Genomic DNA, 13,794 nt, shown 5'->3' with positions numbered 1-13,794 from the left:
AAATGAAAGTGTAAGGACAGCTGCCCTCCTGCAAAAAGCAGTAACATTTCAGCTTGTTCATCAGACTAAATTGCATGCAGTTAAACTCATTGAGTCAGTCTTCAATAACTTAACTCTTAATGATTAGAAGATGAAGTTGCAGGTAATATAACGTATTTTACATATTATTAAAAGTGGCGTTTTTCAAAGAATGGAATGTTCTGGAAAAAGACAATAAGAAAAATTGAAATAGAAAAGTGACAGGTTTCATATGCAAGTGTATGGGATATATATATATTAAACAAGAGTTCCAAATATAAATGGTTTAAGTGTCATCTCTTTATACTAGCCATGAAGCTGCCTAAAAATAAAATTTTTCAAAAGTAGAACAGTACATCCATTTTTTTTCTGCAGGAAAAAAAATATCAAATGCCCATATAGCTTCATAACTGTTTATTCATTATAAATAGTAAATATTTACTGACTTTTGTACATGAAAAACATTTTTACAACACAGTTCTCAGCAGTCATGTACAAGTGACCACTTTACAAAATACTGCTGATGTTTTACTGCTTCACCCTTTATGTGAAATGTTTGACCTTTAATTTGTAGTCCAAGACCTGGTCTCACATGTATACTAGGCACTATACATGTGAGCCAAAACTTACAGGTAGATACTTAGATGTCCATTAGTATATGAATACAAAAGAATAAATAAAACTGTGTTTTTTGAACATATTCCTGTTCAATTTATTGAAAGTGTATGTTTACTGACAAAAGAAAGTCCAGCATCTCAGATAAAATTTCAGATCTCATAACCCCTTCTGTGAATACCTCTCTGATAAACTTGTCAAACTCATAATGTTTACCAACATGTGATATACAACAGCTCATTCAAAAGTCCTTAAGCTGGCATACTAAGGCTTTTATTTTCTCTGAAATAATCACCTAAACTCAAAAGGAAACTGAAACTTACTTCTGTTCATCAAATTAAACAACGGATGTGCATCTCACTGAAATGCTAGTATCAGATGAATATTGCTTTGTGCACCTGCCAGTCATATATTTTTTTTTTACTTCTTGCATGGTTTTCCCAAGCAGTGGTGTGATATCATATCGTCCTATACACTATTCAACCACCAAAGGTGCTGAAGTTTGATGCTGGGGCATTGGGGTTCCATGTTGCTCTAGGCATACATACTTTCACTTCATGATTTTTGAACAACATCATTCACAGGGTAAGACTCATTATTTCCACTGGACATAAAGTCAACCATTAAGAGCATTCCTGATCAGAAGAACACTGAATCAGTACCCCATCAGTGTCTAAGATAGAGCACAGGAACCGCCAGCAATACAAAAAGAGGAACTGCTTGGAGCTCTTTTGAACGTGAGACCAGCATCTCCAGGTTTTTCTTGAGAATCATGGTATTTTGAGATGGATGCCAACACCATTAATTTAATTCAGAGCAGTCAGCATGCATCAACAGGTTAAAAGGCACAGGTCATGTTGTTGTTACTAGTTTTCCATTTTTAAACAAATATTGGCATTAATAGCCAAATGTGAAATACATTTCTTTGAACAGACAACTCTGGCTGAAATACAGATTAAGGAAACTTATATATACAAACCATTTTTGCAGGCAATTATGATCAGACTAAAATATTCTGTAGCTTTCAAGTCTTGGTCCTGCTATGCATCTGAGCTACACTTTAGTTTCTCAGCAGGCTGTTCATGCAGAGTTAAACAGCCTTTTTCTGCATTAGAAGTATTACAAAAGAAGAATAAGAATAACTGTGTAAAAATATAGTTTTGTTTTTCTTTACAACATGTTGAATGCTTTTAAAAAGCTTCAGTCTCTGAGGTACCTATTATTGCACATTGGCAGACAAACATGGAAGTAAACGTTTTTTCTTTTTTCCTTGTTTTGGAATGTTTTCCTTTTTTCCTTGTTTTGGAATGTAAATATCACTGCTTTTTGCAGAGAGTGCTAAACAAAATGGACAGCCTTATGCTGCATTACATGAATTCAGCAAGTGATATAACTAATGGTACTTGAATTATATATAAGCTACAAAATGTCTATTTTATTCTAATTTCAGTCACGTGTCATTTGCCTGTTTTCCCATCAATCATTCCCATTAATGTCAAAATGCAGACTTCAAGGTTCCATCTCTCAGTGAAAAGATGGTAAAAATATATTGTGGTTTTAATGTACATACAATTAAAAACAATAGTCCAGCACAGATTGCATCTGTAACCAATATGTTTTGTGATCGTTGAATAAATTAAATCTGAAAGTTTTCAGATGAACACAAACGTCATTCTCTGTCAGTATCTAGAATATATTTTACCGGTCTTTATAATGAATTGATATATTTTTTTTTTTTTGCTTGGCTGTTTTGTGTTTTATGTAACAACAACTCAGGAATGACTCCATTTGAGGTAAGATGCAATGCAGTACAGAACAAAAAATGGAACCAAATCTTAAAGAGCAGGCCATAGTGCATCTAGTTTTCTGTTGTGAGAAGTTCTGCATCTGTCTTGACTCTATGCTGTGAATTGATACAGCAGACTTTATAATCAGAGAACAGAAGTCAGGTAACTTTTTAAGTCTGAAGGGACAGTCCATCTATGCGATATCTGGCTTCAGATAATGAAAGGCACCTGTAAAATAACGCAGAAAGAAAGGAAATTTGTGAGTCATATTGCATCATTGCAAGGGGTCTTGTCAACTACACTTAAAAACACTGTGATTGTAAATAGTGACACATCAAAGATACAAGGTTAATATTTTTATTCTTAGGACAAGCTTGACAGTGTTGTGTGGATCTGGGATTGTATTCAATAATGATTCCCAAACTAACCTCATTAGGACCATATGTTTTTCATACTGATATGCCAGTGGTTATTTCATTTTTGGCAAACATCAAGTTCCACCAAAATGGCACTAAGATTCAAGTCTGAACAATTAATAACATCAAGATGTTGCTCATATTATTTAAGACAGTCATTACGTATCAACTTCATTTTATTTTGGTCTTTGTCTATCTCAGCTATTGACAAAGACATTTCCATTATAAAAGTTCAGTGCTTGGCAGGATAAAATTTCTGTCTCTGCTGATCAGTTAATAGTTCTTTAGTTACATTTATATAACAACATATAAATATTTATTCCAAGAGGAATATAAGTGGATGAGTGTCTGCACATATTTTAGTTAAATGTATGTGATGAATGCTTTGCTGCCTGCTGGAAACAGTTATGAGCAGCTGATAAGATATATATGACCACAAATGTATAATCCTACCATGACCTGCTACCAAACTTTGTTTAAAGGATACATCCACTGCATGCAGCCTTTGCAGAGAAATTGTATTTAATTGACTTGAAACCCCAATAATGCCCTTTTGGGCAAGTAGTAATAGATAACTAAATTACCTGGTTAGAATTTAGTGTGAAAGTAGCTGTGAGGCTCAGCACTATGCTTACAATGCTTTTGAAGCTATGCTGCGTTCATTGCTAGCCTAAGACATTTTATGCACAGTTCATTTATTTTTAATTTAGTAGTCATTCTGTATTTTCACATTTTCTATGTTGCCGTTATTTGCCTAGGCACTGTATATTTAAATAAGGTATAAGGTCAGAGCACCTCCACAGTGATACAAAAAGTTCAGCTACATTTATAAAAACAAAGACATGTTAATCTCTTGGCATTGTATCTTCCTTTAGGCAGATGATGCCCTCAGGTGGGTGCTTTTGAGGGCATGTAGTTTTGTTCCTTGACTGCTGGCTTTGCATCAAACAGTAATCATCTTAGATGATGAATTTTGATGTGTTCAATCACTTACATAATGATACAGCATATTTCTTAGCCTGCAAAGCTTTCTCCTCTGATACTCTCTCTATGGCATATCAAAGGAATTCAATAGCTGAGGTCAAAGGTCATGGTCTGAAATTTGCATGCCTGAATCTGAAGCTGCAGAAAAGAAAACATGATTATCTGTCTAAGGAAATGTTGGTTACTTTGGTCTACATGGAGTTACTTGCACTGACCCACTGTACTGAGCTTGATATAGGAGGATATTATATGCTCCCCCATAAGCCCCTACCCCACCCAGAAGTGCAAATATATATGGGATGCTTTGACATATATATTACATATGGCTAAAGGACTGACAAATAGGCAGGCAGACAGACAGACAGGTGTTGAATGAAATATATATGGAATGCTCTGACATATACATTACATATGACTAAAGGGCTGACAAACAGACAAACAGATGTTGAATGAAATAACAGCACTAAAAATGACCTCACAGATCCGACTCTGACTAAATCCCAAATCAAACTGCTTTGCCCATCTTCCACTACGGAGCATGCAAGTGTGCTGATCCCTGTGCATAAAAGGAGTTCCTCCCTAACTCAATTCAAGTGCAATTTGGACAACTGGATGGAAAACTGGAAAGTCATCCCTGGTTTGGCACCTTATGTCTCTAATGGACACAGGTAACCTGCAAATGGTTCATCTTCCAGGCCCATGCTTACACTTATCAAGGGTATCAGAACTTGTCAGAGATTTGGGATGCATGGCTAGGCTTAAAAACGTCCTTGTGGTCATTAGCCTAGTAAACACCTATGAAACTATGAACCTATGAACATGTGGAGGATGATGTATACATTGGTTTCTTTGCTATGGTTCCTTGTTACTAAATTCTGCAGTCACCTATGATAAACCTTGTTCTTTATATCAGAACTTTGTGTATATCTATGTCTGCCTTTGGCTTGGGTCATGCCTGAAAAGGGTCCTTGGGCCTATGAATTTGGACAGTTAAATAAAATATGCTTTTCATATATATTCATTTTTGTTGTTTACTTGATTAGTAGCCACACTGGAATAGAAGGTGCATGTTTAACTAAATTATTGAAACAGAAACTTCCCTCATAAAAGAGAATACCGCTTGTATTCAAAAGCTGATGAAAACGGGTCATGGTTTTTGCTTTTTACATCACTTCACTTTGTACTAGTGGTCTACTATCTCACACTGTTCTTCTATTTGCTGTGCTGGCTTGCACTAAGTCAAGCTAAAGTACGATCACATTGGTGCTAACTAATTTACATGTGAAGAGCGACTTAAGCTGGAACACTGCCAGCCGTTATGCAGTATAACAGCTGGTGCAAGAAAGTAATGTTATTTTGGTGTGTGTAATGAATGTGTGAGCCTTTGTTATGTTCCAGTTTATAAGAGTTGTGGATAACATAGTAGGGATCTTATAACAGTTTAGATCAAATATATATGTATAGGGTGACTAGAGAAAACAAGAGGCAAAGAGCAGTTAATCTTAATGACATGGTAGTATACCCACTTTAGATAAAGATGAAAAATTCATGATATGAGTGCAATAAAATGACAAATGGTCATATTACATAATGAAAACAAACACAAACCTAAATGTGGCATAGAAAACAAAAGAACCTTAACCTAGGTTTTGGACAGCAGTTACATTCACTGTTTTAGACTTGAAATAATAAAAAACAGAATCTAGTGTTTTGGTTAATCATTCCTTTAACTAAGTTTAAACATCCCTTGTTAATGAGAATCTATTTTGTAACTTTTACCAGGTACAGTTTCAATGTCATCTTTATCAGGTCAAACCTGAGTGGCATCAGTGACTTTCATGTAGATTGTGTTACGTTGCCAGAGTTTATCTACATGCTCATACAGAAAAACGTACATATTAAAATGAGAAGACTTGATGGGCTCTGATATCGCAGCTTCTCAGAACACAAATCACTGCACTTTATTTCTTTCACTTCTGATGCCCAAGCAGTTTCTTTCCTACAGAATAAGTAGGTCTCCAAAGGGTGCAGAGAGCTCTCATGAGGTCCTCTGTCTCCTTTGCCTAACTATTGGTTATAGTATTCGTGATAGCTTTTCTTAAAAGGTGAATTTAATGAGATGTCTGATGGCTGGAGAACCTTGTTTTACAAACAGAGACAGCTGTCCTCATTAAATCAGGTTTATGTTCTGTGAGCTGAAATAATTTCACTCCTGTAAATGTCCCATAGTAGCAGAAGACCATTATACCCCAGACAATCTTCAACCATGATTCTGTCAGCACCAAAGTCATCAAACAAGTGTTGGCAACACTGCTATCATCATTTATACCCAATGTATATCTATAAGGACTCTTTTCTCCTTTAGTCATAAAAATGGAGGTAGCTCTCTGTCACTTTCCAAAGTAGTCAACCAAACTGTCACTCTTTTTTTCTTTATGGCCATTTGTTAGGACAGAGACAGGCCTTGCACGGACATGCCAAATAGTAGCAGCAGCGGGCATATCAGCCCAAATTACAATTGCCTCCATGCTCCTCACACTGCAGTTAGGTCTGAGATGTTTTTCTTTCTGAACAGAGACCTGCATAGCCAGAGCAGTCTGTAAGCTTATGTACAAAGTTTTCCTCCCAACACAAGTTAGAAATTTCTTGCCATGTCTGTTGCTGTTACTCGCTGGCACGGCTAGTTTGTCTTTCAATCGCCTTGGATTTTTCTTCTTCATTCTTGCAGCTAGAGATGTCAGAGTGGAGATCAACAGCAAAAGACTGATTTCACTCCACAGCAGCCCCTTTAACTGCTGCAATTTTATACTTCAAATTGTACCCCTCTTTTTTCCATCATTCTGTTGCCAGATGACTTCTCCAGGTAAAGAGTCAGCGGTACAGCATTGACATTTATTGACCCACACAGTGACACACCAGCTGCCTTTTAAGGATTATTACACCATAGACAGAGAAAGGCAGATAACAGCAAGCCTAGATATAAGTAAGCAATTACAGTGTCACATAGACTTCTGAGGCCTTTGATACTTATGAGAAGTTGAGAAAATGAACAAGAGTACAGTGAGAAACATAGATCTAACAGCTGAGGTTATGTTAGCTGGCCATCTCATTGGTAATACCTCTGCCTTGTAGCTCCCATGTCTGTAGTTCTGTCCTAACATCTGCTCACTGTCTGCATAGCATTTGCAGGCAATCTATTGGTGGATGAAGACTGAATGCTCGAGCTTCATTTGCACAAGGTTCAACCAGTTAACGAGCGGAGTTCCTCCATAGGAAATCATTGTTGGTGATTTGTGCTGGAAGTGATGCCCTTCTGGGGGGAACTTCCCCATTCTTCACATTGGTGCAAACATGGAATTGGTATATATAAGTTTGTGGGGTGCAGGGGACTTATCCCCTGCACAAAACATTTAAAATAGCATTTTTCAGCAGTTATTTTTTTTCAGTAAATGCAGTTTGAGGATTCTGATCCTCAGTGCACTCGCTTTTGTCCAATTGTAGTGGAAGCAAAGTCTGCATATATTCCCTGTGTCTGCATGGCTTATGTAAGAGTGCTTCCATAAAACATGCTCATTGTCTGGCTACATTATATCGTATATCGTATGGTTTATTTACCCTTGCCCTTTTTACCCAAGCTGTAGGTGAAAAGGGCCCACAGGCCAGCCCACTTTACAATTAACAAATGATAAATTAAATAAATAAATAAGAGGTACAGTGTTTTTAATAAATTACTGGGAATGCCAACACAACTAACTGTAATAAGAGAACATGCTCTGCATGTGAATGTATTTCAAAATGTAACCTGAGAGTTAAAAGAAGTTTATAAAAATGTGTACACAGCTCATGTTTAATAGAGCACGTCTTATCTTCACAAGTCTTGTATTTCTTAATTGGACAAGTGTTTTGTACACATGAAATACAATGATCAACTAATGAAGCTTTCAGTGATACTTTTACTGAGCTTTGTTGACCTATAATTTAATCTAAAATACAAATGAGAACAAATGGCAATTGATTTTCAACTCAAACCACTTGTAGTAAAAGCTATTCTTAAAGTACAAGTTGTACATGAATTTTAGCTGTGGGTTGGGGTTGCAATTTGCTATAGAAACAACAGATATAAAATGAGAGAAAATGGTAAATAAAGTAAATTATAATGAGTTTTAGTGGAGAATAAATTACAGATTAAAAATATACATGTATAGCAACAGTGAGATACATTTGTGGCAGCAATGACCATTGACAGTATAAAGTCAGAGCATTAATGTCACACGAGAACAAGGGAAATATCTGAACTGTAACTTTCCAGCTTTGAGTTTTTTTTTAATTTCAGAAACCCTTTTTTTCATTTCTACACACTCATTAAACAACTCCTGCATAAAACTACAACATGTAATATAATGAGAGATCAAGCCAAAGCCGGCACATATATTGTATGAATCCTATTGCTTCAGTAATGTCCGATGCCTCTCTGTGTTCCATCAGTCATGTTAATTTGTTATTACATACTACATGTAACAGGCCGAGCAACAGATGGCTGCATCTTCTTGGATACAACAGCTATTAAATTTACTACAGTTTTGGGTTTCAATGTTCTGCTATTAAAATAGCAAACAGCACCAATAGTTAGGCAGAAGTGTATTCCGAATATTGCAGTTAACACTACCACGCAGATCATTTTTAGTCTGTTACAACTCAAAAGAGAAAAAAATATACTAATGAATGAAAAGAAAATAGGTAACAATAGACTACTGCAGAACTAGGAAGCTGTCAGTAATTCAACAAGGAAAACTGGAAAATGCAATGAGCTGTATGCTTACTTTGTCCATATTGTCCATACTGGTATCCTGCTACTGGATCCATGCTGTAGCCTGTGGTGCTGTATGCTGAGGGACAATATGACTGGGAAGATGGAAGATTATCAAGAGTTTTCATGTGCTCCAGTCTCTGACTACAGCTAGCAGGTACTGTTGTGGTTGGTTCTAGTCCTCCAGTTAGTGGTGAAAGAGCATAGTCAGACTGAGGTTGGTGAGGAACTCCTCCAGGGTTGGTCAGAATGCCCATTACCTGCAACCAAATTATTACAACATCAGCATCAGTTCAGGAACTAAACAGTCTACTTAAATATATTGTTTATTTACAACTGTTATAGCAAATCAAATATAGACATTGTTTAATAAACTAAATCATATTGACCTCAGACATAATTACAATGCTATTACATTCATGTTGCTCATAAAAGAATATGTTGTATTAACTTATTTTGGCACTAACAAATAAAACTGCAAATCTTTTAATTTTTTTCTAATTTCTACGGGAAAATTTATTGTTCGATATTTTCACAATTATTTACCTAATCCCAAGGATTCTATAATGCCTACAATATGTGTACACAAAGTGTACACTGTTCTGAGTGAACAGACAGCACAGACATAACGCACACCTTTTTTCTCCTAATTTTAGTTTTCCTACTTATATTCTCACAGCTTTAAATATTGACAGGGATTCATAAAGGTTACCACAATTTGTAGACTATATGTACACTTAGAGTGACCAGAAAGCACAAAACATGTGATATAAATTTTATTGAATACATTTAGTCATCAGCATTACACAATGCTTGCTTCACCTGTAGGTTAGCAGGTTTTTGTTTTATTTTATCTTAGTGCTTGCTATTTTAGAAAGCCACCAAAGGACAACTGTTAGTTTATAAAAGTAGCCCAGAAGTCTCAGTCAGAATAAAATGAAACACTTGATATTGTGCAGTATGATAGTGCAGACAGCTGGAACCAAACCCATAATGATATACTTTATCTCTTTGAAATGTTGTTACTCCAACAACTGTGTCAAGTTTATTTGCATAGATATTGTAACTCTGTTTGGCATTTAGCCATATAAAGATATTCTTTTCACACTTGTTTAAACTGCAACACGTCTGTGTGGTAATACACAGTTGCAAAAATTGGCAAACATTGGTTATTCAAATGTAATGATGGCATATGAATATAGTTTTATTTTCTCACAGAATTGGAAATACATTTTTGCTTACAGTTTTAAGATGCCCAAGCTTTGAAATGCTACTGGATGAAGCATGAAGTAATTCAGGCCTTAGGTCATAGTACAAAAAAAAAAAAAAAAAAAAACTACAAAATGCTTTTTTCCAAATAAATTGTGTCAAATAAAAGAGAACCAAATGTGTTGTTAAGTCAGCTATCAGGACTATCTAGGAAATCACACATTATATAACATAAGACTAATCTGAATTATTTAAAAGTAGCATTATTTAGTTAACTACCAAATTATAAGAAAAGCTAAATAAATACAAGTCATTTGGGGGAAAATCTAATCATGTTGCCTTCGTGCAACCATGCAAATACCATACAAAGTATCCGGCATTTAGTAACAAATTAATACTGTTCATAGATATTTTATTTCATTTATAAGTAACACTGTTTTTAATTTTCCAACTACAAATCAAAGCTAGGACCACAACAGAGCACTGCTGAGGCTTTCTTTTTTTTAGCTCAAGATTTTTTCTAGTTTATTTTCAGTATTAAAATCCATTTGATTTTACAGTGTTCAAGAGATCAACATACAAAATGGATTTATTTCTTCCACCTGCAGCAATATTTGACAACTGTTGCCACTTGTAATCATGGCATTGCTGATTCATGCTGTAGTTGTGTTTCATCTAGCAAGTTCAACAATATATATGAACAAACAAATTATGTTTTCATCTGTCATTGAAAGAATCTTTTTTTTATGTTAAAATCCAAAAGGAGGAATTATGGGAATTTCTGCAGGTTAAACTCCAGAAGCAGAAATTGTGATTATTGTAAGAGCTCATGAACCAAGGCCTATTGTTGTATATTCTTCTAAACACATTGCATTGCTATATAAATTGATCTCTTTGAACTATATTTTCTGATATCAGGGCTGCTTATTTAAACCAGCACTAAAGCCAAAGTGGTTAATGTCAATACAACAAAAATATCTCAAAAGTGTCAGTTCTTCAGATCTGCTGTATACTCTGAGTTTGCCAAAAATGACGAGCTTTATTCATTTCCACCAAGTTGTTGCAACCTATTATTACATTAGTAAATCAGAAATTTTGGGGCATTGCCCCCAGATTATTTTTTGTGCACATTTCTCTCTCTAATACTGTTTCTTTTATTGAAGAACTTCTTTTGAAATCTGTATTCAGTGGATTGTGCATTATTTTATTTCAACCACCGTTTGAGCCATAATCAAGTTTTTCAGCTTCATTTATAATCCCGCAAAGCCTTCATTCTTTCTTAATTACTATAGATGTCAGGGAACAGTTTTCTCTGAATTGTTTAGTTTTATTTGAGAAATGTTTGCTAAATTCCAGATCTTTTCTCATTCAGATCAACTACCCTTTGATACATTCTACAACATTCTGGGGAAAGTAATTTAATTCCTCTTACAAAAACTCATATGCAGTTTCTTTATAAACTCTAGACATGATCAAAATAGAAAAAAAAAAATGAACTCCTATCATTACTGTAGTATGCCAGTTCTGGAAAAGTAGTTTTGAAAGCAATCAACAAATTTATATGTGATAGCACTTGGATAGAAAGACTGCAATGTTAATAAATTACAGTTCACTCAAAAATAGCAATCAGTTTATGAATGCTTAAAAATTACAATCACAAGATTGTGAGTGGCATTAGTTGCTCTGTCCTATTTAGGGAAAATTCAAATATTTATATTTTGAAAAAAAAAAGATTTGTCTTTGTCTTTTCTTCCCTGAATTTAGAAAAACACATCAAGAAATAATGCTTGCATCTGTCCAACTTAAACCATTACATTTCAGCAGAAGAGATGATTCTCACAAATCACACTACCTGCCAGAATTATTGATTTTAAACATCTGCTGCTTGACACGTAACTTGGGTGTTTTGGCCACTCACATGTTTCTAAAGAGGCAATAAAATAAAATAAAAATATAGGTTTAGACAGTTTTAATCCCTGACCAAAAGTATAAGATAGATAGATAGACATATAGATATGGTTTAACTTAAACAAGGGCAAATAAACAAAGGCACATATATTCATTAAGCATGAACTGGTTAGTAATTTTGCTTAAGATGTGCAAAGTATTACATTTTCAGATATCTGCCTTAACCCTATGCGCTGTACGCTACGCAATGCTTTTTTATGATGATCTCTAAATGACAAAGTTAAAGTCAGGACTTCAGCAGGGATAGTCCCTACATTTTAAAGGCAGGGAAAGCACATCCCCTTTGCTACATATGTTTAACCTTTTGCTTTTTCTTTTATTTTTACTGTGAGAATTTTCAGTTATGGTATTTCTGTCAATATTTTGATCTTGAAAGCGTATTCATTTGTTCACCTACTTTCCCAGTTCTTGAATTATCCTGTTCACAGTTCTAGAGAACAAAGCATGTCTGTACAAACAACACACATAAGGCATAGAATCTGTGCTGGACAGGATCAGGAATTTTACATATTTCAAGATGATTTCAAGATTTTTTCTTTGCAAAATGCTGCCAAGTGGCATTGTCAACTTCTGAAAAAATACTTTTAAATGACTAACAGAGTCTTAAAAAAGCAACTATTATACAGAAAGTGAGTATATATTTATTTATTACTTTCATTTACCAACTTGTTCATGTACAATTTGGAAAAACAATTTTGCAACCTAACATTTTCTCTTATGCTATATAGCATTGTCATTTTGTAGGACCTAGTTTGTTCAATACAGTTTTGTGTACTTTGTATTATCTGGCATTTTTTACCATACATGTTACTTTAAAAATGTAATACTTCTCTGTAAAAATTATTAGTTTGTTAAACAGTATGCCTTTGTTTCCCAGGGAACGAAGTTCAGTATTCTGTGCTTTCAGATGAATGGAACTGGCATCGGCTGTTTGCGATTCAAACAAGTGCTATTTTGGTGAATAAAAGTAGACCCGTATATATCCAGGATGGATGTGTGTGTGTGTGTGTGTGTGTGTGTGTGTGTGTGCGTATATATATATATATATATATATATATATATATATATATATATATATCAGCTAAACTCAGTCTGAGCTGTTGATATATGATTTACTTATTTATTATTGACCAGGACAGCCCAACTAGGACAGAGCCTACTTTCAGCAGAGGCTGGGGAGAAACACTCAAGACACATGTCTCTGGAATGTGGGAGGAAACCAGAGTACCAGGAAGAAATCCACATGAACACAGGAGGAGGAGGACATGCAGACCCCACACAGAAGGCACCCCAGTCAAGAATCAAACCAGAGAACCTCTTGCTGTGAGGCAACAATGTTAACCAATCTACCACTGTGCAGCCTGATGCACTGAATAAGTATTGAATTATGTTTCGTAATGATAATTGTGTGTGTGTGTGTGTGTGTGTGTGTGTGTGTGTGTGTGTGTGTGTGTGTGTGTGTGTGTGTGTTTGTTTGTTTATGACTCCCTTTCATAATTCTGAGTCCCAGAATTATGAAAAAAAAGCAAAACTGCAGAAGAATACAGAATGTTGACAACAGCTGTTTGTTAAAAGTTATTTTACAAAGAGGCTAACTTCCCTGCACCTCTATACCCCCACTACTTAAACTCCAAGACTGAAATCCCTCAGAAAATATAAAATTTATTTTATTTTACTTGTGGTTGTTTGCCAGTGTAGTCGCTCTGATGAACACTGACTAATTGCAGGAACAGTCAAGGTTAAAAAATAAAAGATATATTTTTTTCACAGATTTGAAGTAGCACAAGTGAAACATTTTACATTGTCATGAGACAACTGCAGACTATAATATAAGGACAGTAATGGCAGTAAGAATCATGTTTAAATGAGTACTATTTACATGATATACTGTAAAATTCCAGGATCATTGTTAAAACAGAAAGGAGGAGAGAGAGAGAGAGAGAGAGAGAGAGAGAGAGAGAGAGAGAGGAGAAATGTAAGAAGATGATTA

General features: G+C 35.1%; 1 protein-coding gene across 2 annotated transcripts in view; it reads right to left on the bottom strand.

Moving 5' to 3' along the window:
- Nucleotides 1-266: 266 nt before the first annotated feature.
- PAX3 (paired box 3) overlaps nt 267-13,794 on the bottom strand; it is a 362,599-nt gene continuing 349,071 nt past the window's right edge. For both annotated transcript variants that reach the window (XM_044070370.1, XM_044070371.1), the window contains exons 8-9: nt 8,641-8,887; nt 267-2,648 (exon numbers count right to left, since the gene is read on the bottom strand). In XM_044070370.1, the coding sequence (XP_043926305.1) occupies nt 2,614-2,648; nt 8,641-8,887 (282 nt within the window). In that variant the 3' untranslated portion in view covers nt 267-2,613. The remainder of the gene's footprint in view (nt 2,649-8,640; nt 8,888-13,794) is intronic.

This window comes from Protopterus annectens, chromosome 4.part1 (assembly GCF_019279795.1).
Source record: "Protopterus annectens isolate FY-2018-M chromosome 4.part1, PAN1.0, whole genome shotgun sequence".
In the NCBI taxonomy this organism is placed as follows: Eukaryota; Metazoa; Chordata; order Ceratodontiformes; family Protopteridae; genus Protopterus; species Protopterus annectens.
Note: the sequence above shows the minus strand (reverse complement) of the source record. Positions and strands in the feature narration are given on the sequence as shown.